Here is a 23,366-nt window from a genome sequence, read left to right as displayed (position 1 = left end):
TATTGATATTGTTGTCCTCAAACACACGCCAATGAGTAGATTCGAAGCAGTCCTGCAGAGCTGAGTCTGACTCCTCACTCCAGCGCTGTATAGTCCGTGTCACAGGTCTGTCTCGTTTCAGTTTCTGCTTGTAAGCAGGCAGCAGCAGCAGCAGTGAGATGTGGTCTGATTTGCTGAAGGGAGGGCGAGGGAGAGCTTCATATCCATGTCGAAAAGGGGAATAAACATGGTCCAGTGTATTTCCGCCGCGCGTCAGGCAGCTGATGTGTTGATAATATCTCGGCAGAACTTTCTTCATATTGGCGGTGTTCAAATCCCCGGCCACAATGAAAGCCGCCTCTGGCCGCGAAGTCTCTGTCCTGCCAATCACTCCAAAGAGCTGACCTAATGCTGTGTTGTCAGCGTGTGGTGGAATGTACACTGCTGTAATCAGAACCTATGAAAATGATCTTGGCAGATGAAAAGCCCTGCATCTGATCATGAGGTGTCCGATCCTGGACGAAATATAGAGAAGCCGTCTGGAACGAGAGTCCGGGATAGCGGATTTGAGCCAAGTCTCCGTGAAAATGATCATGTTCAGTTCTTAATGTCCCATTGAAAATTAATCCGGCTTCTGAGTTCATCCACTTTATTCTCAATTGACTGAACATTAGCCAGAAAGATACTCGGAAGAGGGGGTCGGTTTTCTCGTTTCCTCAGTCTCACTAGCAGCCCGGCTTTGTCTTCCTCTCAGGTAGGACAGCAACAGGCAGCCATGGCGGGTCCCCATTGTCTGACGGTGGGCTGTTGTCCACAAAGTTTCTGATCTGTAGAAGTTCCTCTCTGCTATATTGTATAGCAGAGTTGGTGCGGTCGGCCAGGTTAAAAGCACACTTTGTAAACAAACACTGAAATAATACCAAAAAAAGACAAAGTTGGAGAGGAGCCAAAGACAATGCAGCCATCTTCACGGTGCTTCAAACGGTTCTCGAGACTATGGACTTTATTAGATTAATTGGATATGTTTTGATGGCTAGTACAGTTCTCACGTAGTCGCAGCTTACGTTTTGTGACAATGTGACACGGCTTCACATTGTGTAATGGGTGTGTGCTAGGGGTGTAACGGTTCACAGAAGTCACGGTTCGGTTCAGACCTCGGTTTGGGGGTCACGGTTCGGTACGGGTTCGGTACAACAAGGAAAAGCAAAAAAAAAGTCCCAAATGCATAATTTTTTGCTGTTATTTATTTGTAACAGTAGTGCCAGTTTTGGTATGAAAATAAGGAACTCTAACATTTGGAATCATTAACTGTATTACAGTTAAAAACAAACCACAAACAGTAACACACACACTCAGATGGCCATATTATCTATAATGGCTGATGTCAAACAATAAGCTGTACAACTAAAAATAATGTCTTGAAAATATTAAAAATAAATAAATAATAAAGTGTTTCAATCACAATCAATAAAAGGCAATACAGAACTGTATAACATCTCCTGATGTCAAAATATTAAATAAATACAATAATAAATATAAAACTAAATAAAATCTGTACCTTTAGGAGCAATGTCTAACATGTGCAATTAACTTGTGTGTGTGTGTGTGTGTGGTGTGTGTGTGTGTGTGTGTGTGTGTGTGTGTGTGTGTGTGTGTGTGTGAGGCCATTATGCCTAAATAAAGGTACTCAAGCTTTACTCTATTTTCAAGTTTTTCTTCAGAAAGATGAGTTAGTCTACGTTGTCAGCAGTGAGGGCAGATCTGTTGGCGCTAACTATGTCACCTGCCGTCGAGAAAACCCTCTCGCTGGGGACTGAGACTGACTCGGAGGTGATTGAGCATGTTTAGTGGGCTTTTATTGTGGCCAGCCTAAGGCACACCTGTGCAATACTCATGCTGTCTCATCAGCATCTTGATATGCCACACCTGTGAGGTGGGATGGATTATCTCGGCAAAGGAGAAGTGCTCACTATCACAGATTTGTGAACAATATTTGAGAGAAATGGTTATTTTGTGTATATAGAAAATGTTTTAGATCTTGGAGTTCATCTCATGAAAAATGGGAGCAAAAACAAAAGTGTTGCATTTATATTTTTGTTCAGTGTATATCGGAACTTTATTGTCAAAATCAACGGTTCATTGAACCCATAAAAAATACAGTACGCAGCTTCGGTGGGTCAGTCTGACATGCATCATCTATCAACACAGGTTTTCAACTGGTGGCATGTGAGGTGCTGGCCCGTATAGAAGAAACATAGTTAGAACAAAATCATCTCAATTTAGTATTCAGGATGAGAAAATACTATTTGGATAATTATAATCTGGAATCCCAGAAGATGGGGGCTAACTCTGTCCATTTAGCAAAGCTGGTGTGTTGGAGAGGGGCTGAGCTCAGTAGACAGACTGTAATGAGTGCTAGCCGCTAATTAGCCAAGTACCATCAACGGAGCTGTGCAGCATTGTGTTCTCCCCCCCTCCTTGCAACAATTGTGCACACATACACACACTGTTGTATCCTAACAGTCGTGCACACACACACATATGTATATATTATTCATGTGCGCAAACAAGTAATAAAGACTGCTGAATCACATCACGTCTCATCTACATGCTACAAGCTACATGCTACAAGCTACGTAGTAGAGATAACTTTATCAGGAAAAACACCGCTAACTAAAAAGGAATGCAAATATTAACATGGAAAAGTGTACAGCTTCCAAATTGGATGTGTCCTGGTCCCGGATGGTTGGTATTGATCCAGTTTTTAGCCTTGGATTGGAAGCATATCTTCTTTTCACTTGAGGGAAGTTGATAAACATGTCCGAGGTAAAATGTTTTGAACACACAAGCAGACATTTGCCGAGGTGTTCTGAAAGGTGGTGCGTTGCCCATGTACTGTAGGCGGAGCGTCACCGCCCACTATTCCGGGCTGACGTCGGGTCGGATGGAATCTGTATCCGCTCGTTGTAACCCCGTTTTTAAAAGATTTGGGCATGAAGGAAAACAGAGAGGGTTGTATTTTCTGACACTTGGTGAGTTCCCTGACACACCGGGGACACATTCATGTATAAAAGACGTACAAAAGTGCATTTTGCATGATAGGTCCACTTTAAGTAAAGCAAATACATAAAACTAAAACTGTTCTGGTTCCTGGTGTTTTGTGTGTGTTTGTGCAGGTGTGATCCTCTACATCCTCCTGGTTGGATATCCTCCATTCTGGGATGAGGACCAGCACAGACTCTACCAACAGATTAAAGCTGGAGCTTATGATGTGAGTTTCGTCATGACACTAGGGCTGCTCAATTATCGCGATTACGATTATGGCTTGCAACGATTACGAAAACAACGTAATCTAAATAAAACGATTATTATTATTACTTTTTTCTTTTTTTTAAATACATTTTGGTTTTTCAGTTGAATTATACTTAAAGTTCAGGGTAATCAACTGTTAAAAACATACTGTTCACATTTTTTTGCAAGAACACACACACACACACACACACACACACACACACACACACACACACACACACACACACACCTGGGCACACAGATGACATCATACACATTCCTGCCAATGATTCTCTTCTTTAAAACATTACAATTGAAAAAAAACAATGCTCAGTTTGTCGGCCCGTTTTTTTGTTCATGCCGATCCACAACTCTACAGTTTGTTGATGTTAAAGCATGAATACAAAGTGTCACTGCCCAGATGTGAAGACAACTGCAAGCCAGACGAAACAATGCAGGTGTTTAATGTAAGAATGTAAAAAGGCTTGGAGGTTTTATGAGGAAGGTTATGCATTCAACACTTTTGCCACGCTTCAAGGACACATGCAGTGCCTCTGTATTTGATGCATGTTGACTCTGTTGTGGTTGGTGGGCCATTGTAACTGGTTTGTGTGATGTCATTCCCCCAGTTCCCCTCTCCTGAGTGGGACACAGTGACTCCAGAGGCCAAAGACCTGATCAACAAGATGCTGACCATCAACCCCGCCAAGAGAGTGACAGCCACAGACGCACTCAAACACCCCTGGATCTGCGTAGGTGTCACACACAAACACATTTCATATCTTGGGTCAACACTAAAAGCATGACTGTGAACACGCCTTATTCCATCACACTCCTGTCCCTGTTGTTCACAGCAACGCTCCACTGTGGCGTCCATGATGCACAGACAGGAGACTGTGGAGTGCCTGAAGAAGTTCAACGCTAGGAGGAAACTTAAGGTGAGTGAGCTTTCACTGGGAAAAATGCTGTTTCAAAAACAAGTACAAAGCAGTACTGTTTGCTTGTAATAAGGAAAAGATTTCTTGAATTAAGATTGGATATATAGAACATACATCTTTGAATTTTGTATTTTGAATTATATTTACCAGAATCAGGAAATGCCGCAAATGCTCAAAAGTGTTCTGTTTTCTGATGTTAGTGGGTGATTTTCCAAATGTGAAAATGGTTTAATCTGAGATACAACTTTGAGTCTTTGACTCAATTAGATACTTTAGATCAGGGGTCGGCAACAGGCGGACCGCGGTCCGGACCCAGACGCCGACCTATACGGACCCGGACCTATAATCAATACATTAATAGGGATTTCTATTTTAACCGCTGCCGACAGGGGGCGAAAAAGACGAGTGAGCGATACAGGGAGAGAAACACAGAAGAAGAGATGAGAGCGCGGCGGAGAGGAAAGTGTGAAGAGAATAATTATTGATACAGGGAGAGAAGCGGAGAGGAGAGTGAACAGGCGTGTTAGCGGCAGGGAGAGACACATAATGACACATGGCGCTCTCCAAGAAGAGGAACGTGAGAACAGAGCTTTGAACCCTGAGTGGACTCATTCGTGTTCATCCTGCCCACCGGGAGCACAGAGCCAGTGCGTCTCATTGGTTCAGAGACCGTGGCGCTCATTAAAATTGCCAAAACGCCACTATGAGACAAGTGACCAAACACTCCCTCTCAAGTCAGAACTGAGGTCACAGAAAAGAAGCAGTCTCAGAGCCCAATATGATCAGTCCACCAGGATAAAAAAAAAACTAAATATAAAACTAAATATCATTCCACGGCAGGCTAACCAATGGGTTAACCGAGGCTAACCAATGAGCTAACCAATGAGCTAACCGAGGCTAACCAATGAGCTAACCGAGGCTAACCAATGAGCTAACCGAGGCTAACCAATGAGCTAACCGAGGCTAACCAATGAGCACCTGCATGTGTGTGTGAGAATGACCCATTTCAGCCCAGATCTAAACTCCTGGCAGGACAAGCGAGGTGTGAGTGAGTGAGGGACTGCAATATAAGAGGGAAAGAAAGAGAAACTTTAAAACGGTTCAATTGTTGTGATGTGTAAACACTGATATTGTTCTATAATCGGCTGAAACTGTTGAGTCATGATGTGAAACGGTTAACAAAGAAAAAGGGAAACTCAAGCTGCTGCTACACTTTATTATTATTTTATTTATCTAAAATTAAGCACTTTTAAGATGCACATATTTTCAAAAGCTATTATTTATTTTCTCTATTTTATTTGTAAATGCATTCCGAGAGGAACATTACACATATCCACAGTATCTACTGCATATCTGTAGAGTTCAATGTTAATTGTACTTTCTTTATTTGATTGGCAGTCAGTTGTTGAAAACATGCAGACGTTGATAAAGCTAGAGGCTACTTCAATATATATCACATAAAGCACATTAATTCATAAAGCAAGTTAGACATTTTGAAGTTCCGGACCTTTGCATGGGGAGATTTTCTCTAACTGGAACTCGTTTAATTTTAGTTGAATACCCCTGCTTTAGATGCAGTGTCTAAAATCAAGACCCTACATCACTGCAGGTTACTTCCTAAATGACTAGATCTTAAGTCAAGTGTAAAGACATATTCTGACTTGATATTACACAAAAGTACTTGGCAAGACTTCGAGTTCTCGCAGTGCTCAAGTTTTCAAAAAGAAATATGCTAAATCCAGTTATAGGCAAGTTTATTTATATAGAAGCTTTCAACACAAGACAATTCAAAGTGCTTTACTAAGATGGAGCATTAAAGGTCCCATGTCATGGCCATTTCTACTGATCCTAATTCCATTGTACATTCCAGATTGACATTTTGCAATTTTCCAAACTCACATTCGTTTTCTCATACAGCATCTCTGTATAGCATATGTATCTATTCACTGAATTTCACTCTCTGTCCTAAGCGCCTTGTTGGGGCAGCAAGGACAGGTGTTTTCTGTGTTAGAGTTTTACTCGCAACATGGTGTACTTTGAGGGGTTGTGACTCTTCACATGCAGAAAAAGCTTCATAACACACAATGGACTGTAATAACCGGAAAAGCATGACATGGGACCTTTAAGAAATAGTGTAGCGGAAAACAATATATAAAATGGCATTTAAAAACAGTCATTACAAAGCAAGACAATAAAATAAATATAAAACAAGATAATACATAAAATACATGAATAAAAGAGTGCAGTGTGAGATTTGAATAGTTCGATTAAAAGCAAAAATAAACGTCTGCAGCCTGGATTTAAAAGGACCTGCGGGATTCTGGGAGTTGTGTTTGGAGCATAATAACTGAACTTCTCCGTGTTTAGTTCTGACTCTGGGGACAGAAAGCAGAGCAGAAGACCTGAGAGATCTGGATGGTTCATCATTTAGCACGAGACCAGAAATGTACTAAACCATTCAAAGCTTTATAAACCAGCAGCAGTATTTTGACAGACAGGAAGCCAGTGTAACGACTTCAGAACAGGACTGATCCACTTTCTTAGTGTCAGTGAGTTCTAGACATACTTAACCTTCAAGCCAATCCAAACAGAGCTTCTCTAATGTCCCGCCTCTCTGCAGGGTGCCATTCTGACTACGATGCTGGCCACTCGCAACTTCTCAGGTAAGACTGAACCAGTGTGGACCAACCTGAAATATGGCTCCCTTCAATGTCAAAGCTAGAGGTTTTTGACAAGTTTGACTTTATAGTAATTCATTTAGGTCTTCTTTAGATGCTGTCCTTTTGATGGCAGCTTTGATTCCATTCCGATGGCCTTCAGCCTGTCCTCCTTTTTCACTGAAATAAATACTGAAGCATGCAGATTGATTCAGAGCCATCTTCTGGTCCCTCTAAAGCGCAAGATGTTCAAACTGAATTCAACAATATTGAAGTTTCTCTGACAAATGACAATAACGTTTGTTTCATTCACATCCATTATATTTTTCTAAACTGTCACTATTATGACCTTTAGTGTGTTTCTGTTTCCCTTCCTTCCCTCTCGGTTGGTAACTTGTGTGATAGGTAAGAGTTATTCTTAAAGACTTATAGAGCTCTATTATCTTAAAGATATTTGATGTCACTACAGATGTCACTACAGTCAATCTAAACATACTTCTTCCACACATCAATCCTACTGATAACAACCCCTCACTGCCTTGGAAAATGCACCAACCCCCCCAACCAACCAACGCCGAAAAAACTGAAACGTTGACTTTAGTTGAATGTATCAACAGATTACACAATATAGTATTAGGTTAGATCAGGGGTGCCCAACCAGTCGATCGCGAGATGTGTCTAAAAATAGAACAACAATATTCTGTGTTAATGTCCTGTAACATAATCTTCCTGTGCCAGAATAATGCACTTGAACGTATCAAAGCTTTGTGATTGGCCGGCGTGACCCCATGTGTCGGGGCGTGGCTGGTGGGCAAGTGGGCACTATTTCGCTGACGTTGTCCGTGACCGTGTCAACAGGAGTGACAGTCCGCACACACACAAGACTGCAATGGCAGAAGCAAAAAAGCCCAACATATATAATTTTCACTCCGAGTGGGAGGATGATTATTTTTGTATCTATTCCAATTCAAAGTCCATCTGTCTCGTCTGCAATGCGAGCGTGGCTTTATCGAAGAAGGGTAATTTAGGAGCGGCATTTCAAAACAGTGCACAAACGCTACGAGACGTAATTCCCTCCTGATTCTGCCCTACGCTCCAAAAGGGGAGGGGCTTGCAAGGACAGCTAAATGCACAGCAGTCCTTTTTCACCAGGCCCAACAACAAGAGCAAGGCTGCTCCAGAGCATCTCATCGTGTCAGTCACGTTCTTGCGAAACACATGAAGTCTTTCAAAGATGGCGAAGTTGTGAAAGAAGCGTTCTGGAGGCTTGCCGACGCGTTTATGCGGACAGTAAAAATAACAGAAGCATTTCAACAGGTTTTTGATATGATAAAAACTCAAGTTAGATAGCGTTATTAATCAGCTGTAAGTTTTAGTTTGTTTGAACTTATACAGAATTATTGTACAAAATGGTATAAGAATGACAACATTAAGATCTGTTCTGTTTTAAATTGATTATAGTCTATTATCAATTCAGGTTAAGAAACTAGTGTTGCTCGCATCCTATTTTAAAGGCAATTCTTTTTATACTCTACTAAAATGCAACAAAAAAAGAGTTTGATTCTATTAATCTTGTCTCTTTTATTGCACTTTGGCATCAGATTCCTGTGTAGCTTCAGATCTGAGTTTGTCTTATTAGTAAGCCCAATTTATACTTTTGTTGCAACACTATTTTTATATAATGGCAAACAAAGGGTTCAGTGTCTTTTCTTTTTTTCCCCGTGTCATATCCGGCAGCACTGTTCAATGTTCTTGGAATCAGTTAGCCCACGGGATAACGTGTGAATAAACTCCAACTCTGTATCAACAACCTGTTGTGTAGCTTCAGTTAAATACTTGTGTGTAGAATTAGAAAGAGGTAAGATAAAGGATCTCAAGTATTCCTCGTACAAAGGTCCGTTGTAGACAAGTAGAAAGTGTGTATTTACCTGGTACCTCTATTGGACTGGTAGATCTCGGCAGACTGGCAACTTTAAAAGTAGCTCTCGGTTCAAAAAAGTGTGGGCACCCCTGGGTTAGATGAAAGCAAAAATATAAAGTTGGATTAAAAACATTAGGTTCAACTGAATATTATTGCTTTCAGCTAACCTAATATGTGCAATCTGTTGAAATAATACATTTAACTAAAGTCGACCTTTCAGTTTGTACAGTGTACTTACAAAGCATGGCTGTTTGTGTAGTATTTTTTAGATAAAACTCTGACATGCTAGAGTGAAAATGGGAGGAGAAAGTGAAGGCAAACCACTCTGATGGATGTTATTGCATGTCCCAGGTTAATGATTCACTTTATCGCCTGCATTTAATTGACATTTTTCTCTTCCGAGTCTTTTAGTACGACCCACTTTAAGTTTGCTAGTTTTTTGTCAACGGGTGTTTTTTATGTGAATGTGTGTTAATTCCATCTGTTTTCCTTGCATTGTTTTCTATTTCTCCCCAGCAGCCAAGAGCCTGCTGAACAAAAAAGCAGATGGACTCAAAGTAAGTTCAGCTTCCCTTCCACACGTTCTAAATGACAAAGCTAACGTGTGTTTCACACACAGCTCACACAGCTCTGCCTCTCAGAGTTCTCTGATACACAGCTGTGGGTCCTGACCTCAGGCCACACTGCTCCAGCAAAAATAGGAGCTGGAGTTTCCTCTGTGAGCAAGTCTTTCCTGAGTGGGTGTGACACATGTTTCCCCCCCTCTGCATTGGCAATCTGTATGAGAGGAGGAGGAGCTTCTGTGTGAGCAGGAAACTGCTGGAAACTAATAACCCATGATTAAATGATGATCGGAGGCATTATCTCTGTCATTCTTCATTTATCAATCGTGTGTGTGTGTGTGTGTGTGTGGTGTGTGTGTGTGTGTGTGTGTGTGTGTGTGGTGTGTGTGTGTGTGTGTGTGTGGTGTGTGTGTGTGTGTGGTGTGTGTGTGGTGTGTGTGTGTGTGTGTGTGTGTGTGTGTGTGTGTGTGTGTGTGTGTGTGTGTGGTGTGTGTGTGTGTGTGTGTGTGTGTGTGTGTGTGTGATTTGATTGTACTAGTAACTAGATATGATAAACTGTCCTAAATGTCAACCAAGTGTTTCGAGAATTGTAGAACTCTAGTAAAAGCATTCCTAAATACTCCAAAGACCATGTGATTAAAGCAGATTATCTGCACCGTTATTGGCTTCAGTGCATCTAAATGTTCTGTTATGGCGCATTTCCACTGCAGGGCCTCGCTCGGCTCAGTACGGTATAGTTAGGACTTGTTAGGACTAGCTCACTTTATGCTGCGTTATCATTACAGTTTAGGAACTGGGGTAGTAACTATAGTAACGTAGTGTAGGCGGAGCCGTGACGTCATCTTCAATGCAAAACACAGAAAAACAACATCAGCCGTTAGCTGTTAGCACTCAAGCTCACAGCTCCTCAGATCTGTTCAGAAACTAGACAGAAGCTAAACAAGTACAAACCACAGACTGTCTGTGTCATGGTGAATACAGTCGCTGCTTTATTTATGTCTGTAGGCCGTTGTTGTGAGTGTGGACGGTCCGGAGCATATACTAGGCGTTAGCTTAGCCGATCTCCATTCAGAAAAAACGCATTTTAAAAGGTGTTTTCACACTTTTTTGCACTTTCTCCCCCATTTTCCCCGGTTTTATTATTATTATTTTTTTTTTGCTTTTCACATTGCCCGGTCCTCGGGTAATTCTCCGTCGGGACTTCCTGCAACAACACCACCCGTTATCAAAGATGTTCAATTGAGAAGACGATCACTACGTGACAAAAGTTTTCAAACCATGGCTACTGAAATCAATCTGACTAACTGCTGTCTGTGCAATTTACTCCGCGAGTTGGCAGACTTTATTTGCTTACTTTAACATCATGTCTCATGGTGGGGCTAAGCAATTTCTTGGTATGGGTGCAGCTACCCCAGCCATACCCTGGCGCTGCCACTGGTGGCACGTATGGGGCGGGCCATTCTGCACATGCGTTAAATGCGTTAAATATTTTAACGCAATTAATTCAAAAAATTAATTACCGCCGTTAACGCGATAATTTTGACAGCACTAATATATATACATACACACGGTGCATCTTGGTCACGCTTCATATCGGCCGGCCCGGCAAGGAAGAGACACGCAGAGTGGGGGAAGTCCCCCACCCCAACGCAGCACACCCTGCTGTGTATATGTATATATATATATATATATATATATATTAGGGCTGTCAAGTTAACGAAAAAAAAAATTAACGCCACTAATTATTTTAACGCATGTGAGCGCATCGAGTTTAAAATACCACCTACAAGCTGATGCTGAAAGCCCCGCTCCTGCCGCCCGCTTGTGGCAGACCACACTTCCACGCTCACCGGCAGGCACCGACTGGCCATCGGGAGGACCGGGAGGGTGTGTGTATGTGTGGCCCGAGCGAGAGAGACCTTACGTGTATTGTTGTTGTTAGCATCTGGTGCTAGCTAGCAGTGCTAACGGATATAAGGAGCCGTTTAAATGAACTGCGCCGAGCACTTGACTTTATGCAGGAAGCCAGACAGTGGGACATTGTACGAAAAGTCAGCACACTCAGCACGGATAGTGCGCGCAACGTGATTGCAGCGTCCAGGCAGCTCCCATTTGAGCATATGCCTTGAGTTGAACATATCTCCAACGATCACGCGCACACACACGCGCACACACGCACACGCACACACACACACGCACACACACACACGCACACACACACACCACACACCCACACACACACACACACACACACACACACACCACACACCATGTCTACATCACTTCAGGGGACATTACATTGACTTACATGCATTTCCTGGAGACTTATCCTAACCTTAACCATAACCAACTCATGCCTAACCCTAACCCTTATCCTTACTCTAACCCTTACCCTTAACCTAACCCTAATCCTAAACCTAACCAAGTCTTCACCCTACAATTAATGATTCCCCTCATGGGGACCTCCAATTTGTCCCCATAAGGGAAGCCAGTCCCCACACGTGACTATGTAAACAAATGTAGGTCCCCACAAGTATAGTAATGCTAGACCACCACACACACACACACACACACACACACACACCACACACACACACCCACACCACACACACCCACACACACCACCACACACACACACACACACACACACACACACACATTGTATTGTATGAGAGAGGTTCCAGGTTGTTGTGTTTAATATTCATGAGAATATTTGTCATTGTTCAAAATGATAATAACATTTGCATAAAGCATATTTGTCCACTCATATGTTGATAAGAGTATGAAAAAACTTGAAAAATATTCCTTTAAGGTACATTTAGAACAGATACAAAAACGTGCGATTAACTTTGGACAATCATGCGATTAAATATTTTAATCGACTGACAGCCCTAATATATATATATATATATATATATATATATATATATATGGACACCTTGTATTGTAGTTAATATCAGTACAGTAACAGTTCCGAAACAGGAAATGCCAAAAAACGTGTTGGTCAGAATCGTCACTTCCTGTACTGACAGTGGAGGTGTCCTGAGAGTGGAGGTCTGCAGGCAGACCCCTCTCCCATTAGTGTATCAGAACATCTGCCTGTTGCTGTCTATGCTGCTGCTATTTGTTGTGTAAATAAGTGAAACAACCTAAAAAATTCTGGAGCTGCAAAGTTTTATGGGGATTAAAAGTAATTTGATCTGAAAAGTCTGAAGCCACTGCATCATCTTCAGGTCCTTTCCTTTGCAGTGCCCATGTTAAAGAGGTACCAATGGAGCTGCCTGAATGATTCATGTGCTTTTCTTCCTGTTGTCCCCTGTTTGTCTTCTCAATGACTTGAATGACTTCACTTTGTACGTTTTCCTGCTCACCGCAGAAAAGGAGGACGGACGGTGTGGAGTATTTCAGGGTATGCCTGCTGCTGCCTGTTAGCAGCTGACTCCTGCAGTGGTAGTTGGTCAGCAGTAGAAACCATTGTGTTTGAATCCCAACAGGCTGGCAAGACACTGCATGACTTCCAGACAGCATACAGGAAGTGTGGCTCCACTTCCTGTATGCTGCTGGGATCATCTGTTCACACTGTATATAGATTTATATTGACTGATTGAAAGAGTTTTACTTCTATTTTAAATCGGATAATTTTTGGACCCAACAAAGTTACTGAATAAATCCACTTAATGCAAACCTTCCAAATGGTGGTTTTGGACTCAGGATCAGTATATATTTTAAAACATGGCTGAGGCCCTGCATCATTAGACAAACTAAGGGCAGTGCTTGTACCTTGTATTATTAGGTACAGACTAGATGTATTTAAACAGATTAAATACCCCCACAAGTCACATTTTAAAGTCTGTAAAAAGCAGAAAACCGGTGTTAAATGAAAAATCATCCGTTGTTAAAAATGTTGTCTATAGTTAACAGTCATGTTATGTCTACCCAGCACAAGAATACATCCTGAACATGTGGTCGATAGTTGTATTTACTGCTAGCTTTCCAGGTAGCTTTCCTCATAGTATCGCATGGATGAGATCCAAATGTTACCCTATTACTTGTGAGTTAAATATTAAAGTAGAAAGCTGTAGATGTGTAGATGTTTTTATACAGGTGTATAGTACTAAAGCTATATGATCAGACTCGGAATCAGATCTTGATTGGCAACAGTCCAACATGTTCTTTTGAAGACACTGATTCATATCCTGTTCCTGCTTTGTTGAGTCTGTTTCTGGAAATCTGTTTACATGCTCACATGTTTCCAGTCTATTTCCATGCTGCTGGTTGTGCTCAGGATGTGATGTTTTCATGCCACAAAGAGTAACCGACTTCCTGTGAAAATGATGATGCGTTTGCCAAAGTGTTCTGTACACAGTTAGCATTTTCCAGGTTTCTGTTACGATGGTGGTTATTGTATGCTGTAGATGCTAGCTCACTCCTTTGTGAAGGCCTTGTAGGAATATACTGTTTCTACCCAATCAATAAAATCACTACAGATATGTAAACAGATAGTTAGCAAAAGTTAATGAAAGGTACGTACCCGACATAATCAGTTAGCTTGAATCCCCACCGTGCTAATACCCTAGCAGCTTTACGTCTGGCTAACATGATAAGGTAATACAATATATCCGCAATTTCTATCACGGTTATTTGAGCTATTAATTGAAAACTCATTCTTCAAATAAGAAATTTGATTTGATTTTGGAGTAAAATGATGAGCATCAATATATTGAAGAATGCTATCTGGTGTCAGCTGTCTCCTACCAGTCTCAGACACTATCACAGCTTCTCAAGGGTGAAAGAGATATTGCAACCAGAACAGAGAGGGCCTAATGTGAGTCAGTTGTGGTAAATGCAATTATAGAAAAGTCATTTCTGACTGGTACCTAATATATCATTCTTCTGCAGAGTAATTAGGTCATTTGTCTCTTCCTCCGCTCTATAAGGGGAGGGGCCTCTGAAAGAAAGTGCTGGTTATTAACTCCTTCCTTTGTAAAAGTTGGTGATGTTTTTCTGTACTGTCAGGGATGTTCAGACTCAAAGTGTTCCATGTTAGATGGACCACAGCCCCCTGGCCTTTCTCTTGAACAACGTTTCACTTTTCCCTCCACAGCAGCTGCCTTGACAGTTAAACACTAAGTCTGTCCGTCTGTCTACCTGTATGTCACTCTGTCACTCAGATCAACACCAAGACCAATGTGGTCACCAGCCCCAAAGAGCCCACTCCTTCTCTGGTACACTGTCTCCTGCCTCGCTGCATGTGTGCATGTCTGTCTGCCTGTATCTGTGCACGCTGTCAGTGGCACCTGTCGGATTATACTGCTCTGTGGCACGCACTTCTTTTTCACTTGATGTTGATTGGTTTTCCATAAAGTTTAAAAACCACACATGTATTTAGTCCTCGTCACCTCTCAGTTGCTTAAGTGCGTTGCATATTGCTGTGCAGGGGCTACATTTCCCTTTGTTGCTGATGATGGCGATAATGGCAACACTAGTGCCATTCAACGTCAAACTGTGGCCAACAGGCTTCAATCCGTTGCTGTCAACCAAACTGGGCACAACTCTGCTTTGCTGTTAGAACGCTTTTTTTTAAACCACTAAACATTATTTTGTTTTCGTGGTATGTTGCTAATGGGAACAAAAACACACCACATTTAAAGTGTCTTTTAAGTTGACCCAGAACCAGGAATGTGAATTGTTCAAGAGTTTTTTAAGGAGTAATGTAAAGGTTTTTGAAATGCACCAACAGAATTGTAGTCGAACTCCTCAATATGATCATGTTGGTGGATTGATTTCAATGATGCTAGTGACGTTGTCTTGCTTTGTTTAATCTGTACAGATTGTGTCCAGATTAGGCACACTGAATTCATGTTGGACTAGTGCATTTCAGAAGCATGGAGATGCTCTTTGGAATGGCTAGCAGGGTCCATGTTGTCGCAGTTGCTTTAGACTTCAACTGCGGTTGTGTTTTGTGCGTAGGCGCAGGGCTTCCGGAGTGGAGCAGACGTTCATGTTGTTGTTACCATGCCGTGTTGGAGAGCACATCAGATATGGAGTCACTGCCTGGGACTCGACCGTGCAGTTGAAGTAACGGATCGCTCCCCTGCTACAGATGGGGGTTAAAAACATCCATCTCTCCAAAACATATATGAGCAGTCCGTTTATTAGACAGGCACACATCGTGTCTGACCTTCCCCACATTCTCCACCCAGAATTCCAGCTCCTACGCTCTGGGTTCCCATGATAGAACAACACACTCTATAATCGTCCAGGAGCGACGCGTGGTCAGGGTCCCGTGGCGTGCAGTTGTGACGCTCCTTCAGCTTCCTAAAGGGACGCAGATAGGTCCAGTGGTTCCTAAGCTAAGTGAGGTTATAAAGGAAGTTTGAAACCTCCTTTCCTATCATCTAGAGCAGGGGTGTCAAACTCACAGGCCACATCAGCATTATGGTTGCACTCAAAGGGCCGGTTGTAACTTTAAGACTATATAAAAATACATATAAAAATATATCATATATATAAAATAATGTATTATATTACATTATTTCCTCTGCATTGGATTATTATCAGATAGGTTAATAACTTAATAATTAACTACGTCTGAAAGCAGAAGTCTAGGGCAAATAATTGCAAGTCTCTTCAGTGAGAATGTCACAAAATGATTTAAAAAGAGAAGCGAAATTCTGAAGAAAAAATATTTTTTGAAATAAAAAGTAGCATTTGAAAAAAAAATCTAATTTCTGAGAAAAAAGGCATATTTTGAAGAAAAAAAGGCAAATTCTGAGAAAAAAGTCTAATTTGAGATGCATTGTGGGACATGTAGTTTATGGGCAACGTGCTTCTGTAAAGTAGCATGTAACCGTATAATAAACATATTATATTCTTTGCACGCTCTTGTGGGGCCACAGAAAATGAAGTCGCGGGCCGGATGTGGCCCCCGGGCCTTGAGTTCGACACCCCTGATCTAGAGAATTCGAACGGCACTTATCATGGCTGCCACTGAGGGACTTCCGGGTCATTTCACTCTGTTAGGAAGGTTCCTAAGCTAAATGGACTATTCGACTTCAGCCATGGTGTAGTCTTAAACGATAGCTGGGGATTCTGGGTAGTGTAGTGTCTTCTGCCATCCTTTACTCCGAAAATATTTTTCTCCGAATCGAAGGGGAAAAACACAAAAGCATTGCACACAATTTAAACCAATCAATGTTGTGTAATTAACAAGGATACTCTGGTGTGTTTTAGTCGATGAGTAGTGCAGATATCACTGTAAAATCAATCGACAGTAAGGGGAATACTTACTTCCGGGTGTACAATTCTCCGTTATCCAATGGGAATGGACGCTCACATTACCTTTAAGGGCAGCCGACACAAACGAATGCCGTGCTTCCATGAGCGTCAAATCCCGCCGCAGATGGGAATACATTGCAATCAGTTGAAAGCTATCTGCGTCCCTTTATGACGCTGAAGGAGCCTAGGAGCGTCACAACTGGACGCCACGGACCCTGACCAAGCGTCGCTCCTGGACGCTTAGGGAGTGAGAGTGTGTTGCATAGAACAAGAGAAGACATTTCCTTATGGGGACAATAAAGAATTGCGTAACGTAGCATATAGCCGTTTCCTTCTGCTTCCAGTTGTTATGCTAATCTGGGTTATAAATCCAGTTTCCAATGGTATGGCCAAGGAACGGATAGAAAGAAAAGTCAATCCTTATATTTCCCAACGTGTTGAGTTTTGTTTTTTTGACCTTGTGACTTTTTCATCCAACCCTGAGACATTCCAGATTCCCTTTTCGTCACTTTCACAGAAAAAAAGTCACGGTTACATAAATAACACTCATGCTCCCTACAGCACACATCCAGCAATGGCAGTAGCATTATCATGTGATTGGCTAGGACTGATCTCTTCTGTCAGGAGACTGTCACACATCATCAGGGTGACGGAGCGCTCACCTGCAGAGACTCGCTCTGTGGGGACTCTCGTCAAAGTAAAGCCCGTCAGCTGTACACACTGTACAGGAACACCTGTAGTGCGAAAGCATGTACAGTATGTGTGGGAAATCCGCCCTGACGGGGTGTTGCTTCTCTTCCATCTGATGGTGATCATTCTCTTCAGAGTGACACAGGTTGTTTGATGTTGTGTGGAAATGGTCAAACGCCGGCCGGTCCAACCTCAAAAAGACAATACTAGAAAAATGCATTCTCCTTTAGAGTTCGACAGCAATGTTTGTTCTCCCTGATTACGTTGTTTCGGACGTTCACACGTACGTTACTGATCATAGTTTGGGGAGCAAAGTGAGGAGGATGAAGTCAATGCATCGAACCCACACCGGACCCTCACCCGCGGTGTCCTGTGTGGAGCCAAAAGCCAGGATTGACATATTTTTTCAAATCGTACACAAATTAATTTTGGTAACCCAAGCCATGATCTTTTTTAACCTAACCGAGTAGACTGTACATCTGTATACAAATGCATCCGAATTGGAAAAGGAAAATAGTTTCCCTCGAAGCGTAATTGAGAAGGCCATTTCATTTAATGAAGAATGCTTTCGGAATGTTTTAGCTGTAGAAAAATGTGATTTTGTTCTACCGCTGTTTTAAGAAACATACATTTGTTTACGGATTATTTCCATGGTGTTCATGTTGTCGTAGTGTTTGGTGTCACGTGATCATTTGTGGTGAAATACTTGACTATGTTCATGGAATCGTCAATATTGCTATTTTCTTAACAACCCGTGTGTCTGTGGTGGCGGCTCGGTATTCTGTAGTGATTCTGTTTTAGACCCGACTTCCTTTCCTCTCAAGATGTCGCTTTCCCCTTTGTCCTGGTTTTTCTTTCTTTCAAAATGCTCTTCTGTCACAAGCTTTTCCTCACTCTCTTTGTTCTGCACCAACCTTCCTTCCTGCTATCGGTCCTTCTGAATCAGGAGGCTCAAACTACCGTTATCCACAACCCGGCTGATGGAAACAAGGTATCGGCTGAGCTGCTCTGAGGCTGCTGCTGAGTGTGCGCCTTCTTAGGGTAGAGCCTCCTTGCTGCTGCTGCTGCTGGGGTTGTGTGTGTGCTTTTGGTGGTCGACATGTAACTGGAACATGTGACTGAATGCTACTGCTGTGAAATGTTGCATCAACTGTTGCATGTTATACTGAGACTCAACATTATGCTACACGTGTGTGACTAACTTATACGCTCAATGTTGATCTGTCATGTCTGTAGCAAATGAACCACGTACTATCATTGTAAAATGATACAGTGTTTTATACTTGAGTGACAAAGGGATTATGCATGCTGAACAGAATGATGACCATGCAATACCATGGACACCAGCGCTGTGCAGAATCCCATCTGCCACCTCTGTGCAGATCCACGGATCTCCATATCATTCATGATCTATACGGTCGGGGGTAGGCCGTGAGATAACCATGTAGGATGATGTGCATGCTTTTGCTTCGTGCGGTGGCATGGTGGCGTTGTAGCCCGTAGTGTAGCATACAGTGTGGGTTCCTTGGCATAGTAAGTGTTGTATAGCTTTATACAGTACATCAGGGGTGTCAAACTCAAGGCCCGGGGGCCAAATCCGGCCCGCGACTCCATTTGATGTGGGCCGCAAGAGCTTGCAATGAATATAATACGTTTATTATACGGTTACATGCCACTTTACAGAAGCAGGTTGCCCATAAACTACATGTCCCACAATGCATCTCGTTTTGTGACATGCGCACAGAAGAAACTTGAAATGATTTGCCCTGGACTTCTGCTTTCAGACGTAGTTAATTACTAAGTTATTACCCTATCCGATAATAATCCAATTCAGAGGCAATAATGTCATATAATACATTATTTTATATATTTATATAGTTACCACCGGCCCTTTGAGTGCAACCATAATGCTAATGTGGCCCGCGATGAAATTGAGTTTGACACCCCTGCAGTACATGAAGCGTGTGCAGCTTATTTCATATTCTGCTTTTTGTAATCCTCAAGCAGAAGCATCATTCAGAAAGTGATGTGCCATTTCACATCGTAGATGTGTTATGGAAGTAGTTTAAATTCAAAGGATACATTACATTATGTTCTGTCTACTGAAAGTTCTACCTGAGCTCTGGGAACATGTCAAACAGGTCCAGAATCAAGAACAAGAAGTCCAGCTCATAAACAGTTAACACACTACATTGTGGTTACTTTTGTTCCATGGTGCGTTAGTAGATATGTTGCCACGTCTTTGCACACATGGCAATGTGTGTCTGCATTCAGTTAGAAACAGTGTCACCACGTGTCACATGTCAAAGAAGTGTAGCCAAAGGTTTGCAAACAGAAGTTTCGATGCACTGAATAAACTGGTGGCTTCTTTCCAACGATGTGTCTAACCCAGTTAGACTTCATTCAGGCACCACTGTGGTACCAGATACACGAGGTGCTCCAAACCAACCAAAGGAAGCTCCCTTTTATCCCAGCATGGCTTCTTCACGTTTCCTCTCACCGTCTATCTGGGAAAGTTACATTTGATTAAAGGTCCAACCCAATTTAGGATCAAATCAAGACCTGCTGTGAACCACAAAGAGCACCAGTTAAACCCAATGTCTGCCTTCAGCTTATGTGTGTCCTGTCAGCTGTCATACTCATGTGTCTCTGGGTCCTCAGGAGTCCAGCGAGAGCACCAACACCACCATGGAGGACGAGGATGTGAGAGGTAGGAGCTTTACTCTAACGTCACCTCTGTGGGGGAACTAGCATTATTATTATGTTTAGACGTGGTTTCCACCGGAGGCTTTTGGACGGCTGCTCGTGACGGCGTGGCATGTGATCTGGATCAGTGTCATGGATCATGTACCTGCTGGGGCCCGTATGCACCCCCTGGGGCCCGTGTGCACCCCCTGGGGCCCGTGTGCACCCCCTGGGGCCCGTGTGCACCCCCTGGTTGGTCCGATCTGCACACCGCCCCACACTGTACACGGTATGGTACTGCCATGTGTCACCAAAGCTCAGAGGGTTATTTCAATATGGCGTCATCACAATGAGTTTAGCGAAACCACCGGACTTGTGTGAAAGTCTCTGACGAGCACACATGAAACCTTTGGGACCTTGATGTTCATTTATTGAATAGATGTTGACAGCCGTAACATTGCACACAGTAAGCCTACAGGAACATTGTTTATTGTTACTTTTGTTTTTATTCATACTGTTAAATGTTTCATATAATTATGCAATAGAAAGAGTTTTACACAAGACACCATTGTAGGGCTAAGAGGTGTTATTTATTTTATTTTATATTTAGTGTTTGTAATGTGTAATATTTTAATGTTTTAATTGTCCTTATTCTCGTAATGAAAATAGTTAATGGTAAAGTTGCCGGTGGGTGAAATGAGTGCCAGCTGTCTTCTTGACTCACACGGAACAGTGGCTCGTGGTGTCGTACCCATTGAGAGTCCACAGTGTGGACAGCATGACCATCGGCTGTACCGCTCTGACCGCTCCACTCAGGACGTGCTGCACCTCAAGAATGCGTCTCAAACATGTTTAGAAATATCCACAGCCTTCGCCCACTTTGGTGATTTAGCCTCCTCTCAAACTCATTTTTCAAAATAAATCCAATACCAAAGTTCTAGAAGTCGGTGGACACTCGGACAACTTATATTTACAGGAAGTGAAAGTCTATGTAAAGGAAATATTATGAGCAACAAAGATATCAGGCAAGTAATCGGTGAGTTCCTAAAAATGAACACTCCAAATGTAACCATTTCGTCAAGGCACGGCTTCTGTAACAAAAGAATTCTATCTATCTGAGTCACATGTCATGGCAATACAGAGAGACCTGGACTATAGACGGATCTGAGGACGAGTTAAGGCTGCTCGTGTTAACGGGCATATCCCCAGACGCTCTGCATGACAAAGTGAGGCCAAACAAAAGAGAGAGGTCATTCTTGCTGGACTTCAGCCAAGTGGATGTGATGTTTGTCTCCGAGTTGTCCAACAGGAGGACATTATTCATTAGTGTGTGTCTTTGTGTTTTTGTAACTGTTCAAACTGAAGTGACCTTTGACAGAACAGAAAGTCTTTCAAATGAGATTGAAGTCTCCAAGTGTGCTCATCCTTTGTGGTAGCATGTATATGTGCCTCATCCAGTACACCTCGGGGACATTCAGGGACACGGCCGCTCTTCATTATGGCCTCCATTGTTATGTATGGCTGATTGGAGCCGTATTCAGCGAAGCTTAAACACTGCTTTGAATAGGACATGCTACAATAAGTAATTGTCGTGTTCAATGGCATGTCCTATTTTCTTTCAAAGGAAGATATTTTTACCTCGTCAGGATTTTCTGATATTATCTTTCATATACTTTAATACAGATACTTCTCTTCCTTGAATGAATGAATCAGAGACTACGCAGAGGCTTAGAAGTATTCTGAAATGAGGATGACTTTGATCTCGACATCTTTTGTCCTTTGGTAATGGTCTTGTCTGAGGCAGGAAGTGGGAAGATAAAAGTGCAGCAATTTCTTTGATATGACTCACTTGCACCATTGAGAATGATGGATGGTTAAAGGCTTCCTGTTCTTTTCTCCACACTAAAGGGTTTTAGTAAAGTGGGAACTGTGTTGGTTTGGTGGCTTTGTGGACAGGGGGCGGTTGGGGGCAAATGATTTCCACAGAAGATGATTTGAGTCCAGCTGTTGAATATAAGTCCAACTCTCACTTTGGTTACCACCATCTTAAGAATCTAGGGCTGTCATTTCCTGCATGCCTTTCATTCATTCTCATCTCATGTTTTTCCTTTCTCCATTTCATGTCTGTCTGTCCTGCTTCGTCCTCCTCTTCCTCGTCCTCCTCTTCCTCTTCACCCGTTTCATCTCAGTAAAAAGTGCCTCGCCCGGCCCTCAGATCTATCTCCTTAAGGATGTAGAGCAGCCCACCTTCCACATGCCTCCCTCCCCCTCCCCCATCCTCCTCCTCTTCCTCTTCCTCCTGCTGGTACTCTCCCAGCGTGTGGCCCCCTGCTGAGGGGTGCTCTCAGTACTTCCTGTTGGCTCTGTGGACGGCCTACCTGCTCCTCTTCTTCGCATCTTTCTGTCTGTTGCTTTTCTCTGACCATTCCACCACATGCCACTGTGGCCCCCACCAGGGGCCCGGCACCCAGCACGCGGTGCCCCTGCCCAGCTTGGGCCCCGCTGACTCCCAATGTAAGTCCATTTCCCAGAGTTCCCTCTGCCTTTGACATTTAGAAGTAAATGAATATGTTAGTTTTACTTTATAGTTTATGGATCACTTTAGCTTTTTAACACTTTAATCCGTAGTCATAAAGTATTTTGGGAAATAATCAATTGCTTTTTTCTACATTTATTTCATATATCACTGTTATTTCACCTATATTATAATACACCCCATGTCATCCATGTTACACTGTCACCATGATTACATCCATTTCACACATGGGCACATCCTGTCAAGTGACTGCATCCCCCCCCAACATACAGAAACCCTTTAAGGCAGGGGTGTCAAACTCAAGGCCCGGGGGCCAAATCCGGCCCGCGACTTCATTTTCTGTGGCCCCACAAGAGCTTGCAAAGAATATAATATGTTTGTTATACGGTTACATGGCGATTTACAGAAGCACGGTGCCCATAAACTACATGTCCCACAATGCATCTCAAATTAGACTTTTTTCTCAGATTTTACTTTTTTTTTCAAAATGTCACTTTTTATTTGTATTTTGCTTTTCTTTTAAAATCATTTTGTGACGTTCTCACTGAAGAGACTTGCGATTATTTGCCCTAGACTTCTACTTTCAGACAGAGTTAATTATCAAGTTATTACCCCATCTGATAATAATCCAATGCAGAGGCAATAATGTAATATAATACATTATTTTATATATATTAAATATTTATATATGTAGTTTTATATAGTCTTAAAGTTACAACCGGCCCTTTGAGTGCAACCATAATGCGAATGTGGCCCGAGATGAAAATTAGTTTGACACCCCTGCTTTAAGGGTTAAAGTATGTCTGTGTTTGGTTTTTCTATTAAGTC

The 23,366-nt window shown here is 42.4% G+C and overlaps 1 protein-coding gene across 8 annotated transcripts in view; it reads left to right on the top strand.

Annotated features, from left to right (window-relative positions):
* camk2d1 (calcium/calmodulin-dependent protein kinase (CaM kinase) II delta 1) overlaps positions 1 to 23,366 on the top strand; it is a 124,112-nt gene that overhangs the window by 90,651 nt on the left and 10,095 nt on the right. For 2 of the 8 annotated variants that reach the window (XM_071206588.1, XM_034105515.1), the window contains exons 9-16: positions 3,156 to 3,250; positions 3,900 to 4,022; positions 4,125 to 4,208; positions 6,829 to 6,871; positions 9,306 to 9,343; positions 14,521 to 14,574; positions 18,264 to 18,308; positions 19,979 to 20,027. In XM_071206588.1, coding sequence (XP_071062689.1) covers positions 3,156 to 3,250; positions 3,900 to 4,022; positions 4,125 to 4,208; positions 6,829 to 6,871; positions 9,306 to 9,343; positions 14,521 to 14,574; positions 18,264 to 18,308; positions 19,979 to 20,027 — 531 coding nt within the window. The remainder of the gene's footprint in view (positions 1 to 3,155; positions 3,251 to 3,899; positions 4,023 to 4,124; positions 4,209 to 6,828; positions 6,872 to 9,305; positions 9,344 to 14,520; positions 14,575 to 18,263; positions 18,309 to 19,978; positions 20,028 to 23,366) is intronic. The other 6 variants (XM_034105516.2, XM_071206590.1, XM_071206589.1 and 3 more) reach the window with 3 other exon arrangements.

Source organism: Pseudochaenichthys georgianus, chromosome 18 (assembly GCF_902827115.2).
Source record: "Pseudochaenichthys georgianus chromosome 18, fPseGeo1.2, whole genome shotgun sequence".
Lineage (NCBI taxonomy): Eukaryota > Metazoa > Chordata > Actinopteri > Perciformes > Channichthyidae > Pseudochaenichthys > Pseudochaenichthys georgianus.
This window is presented reverse-complemented; position numbering and strand designations above follow the sequence as displayed.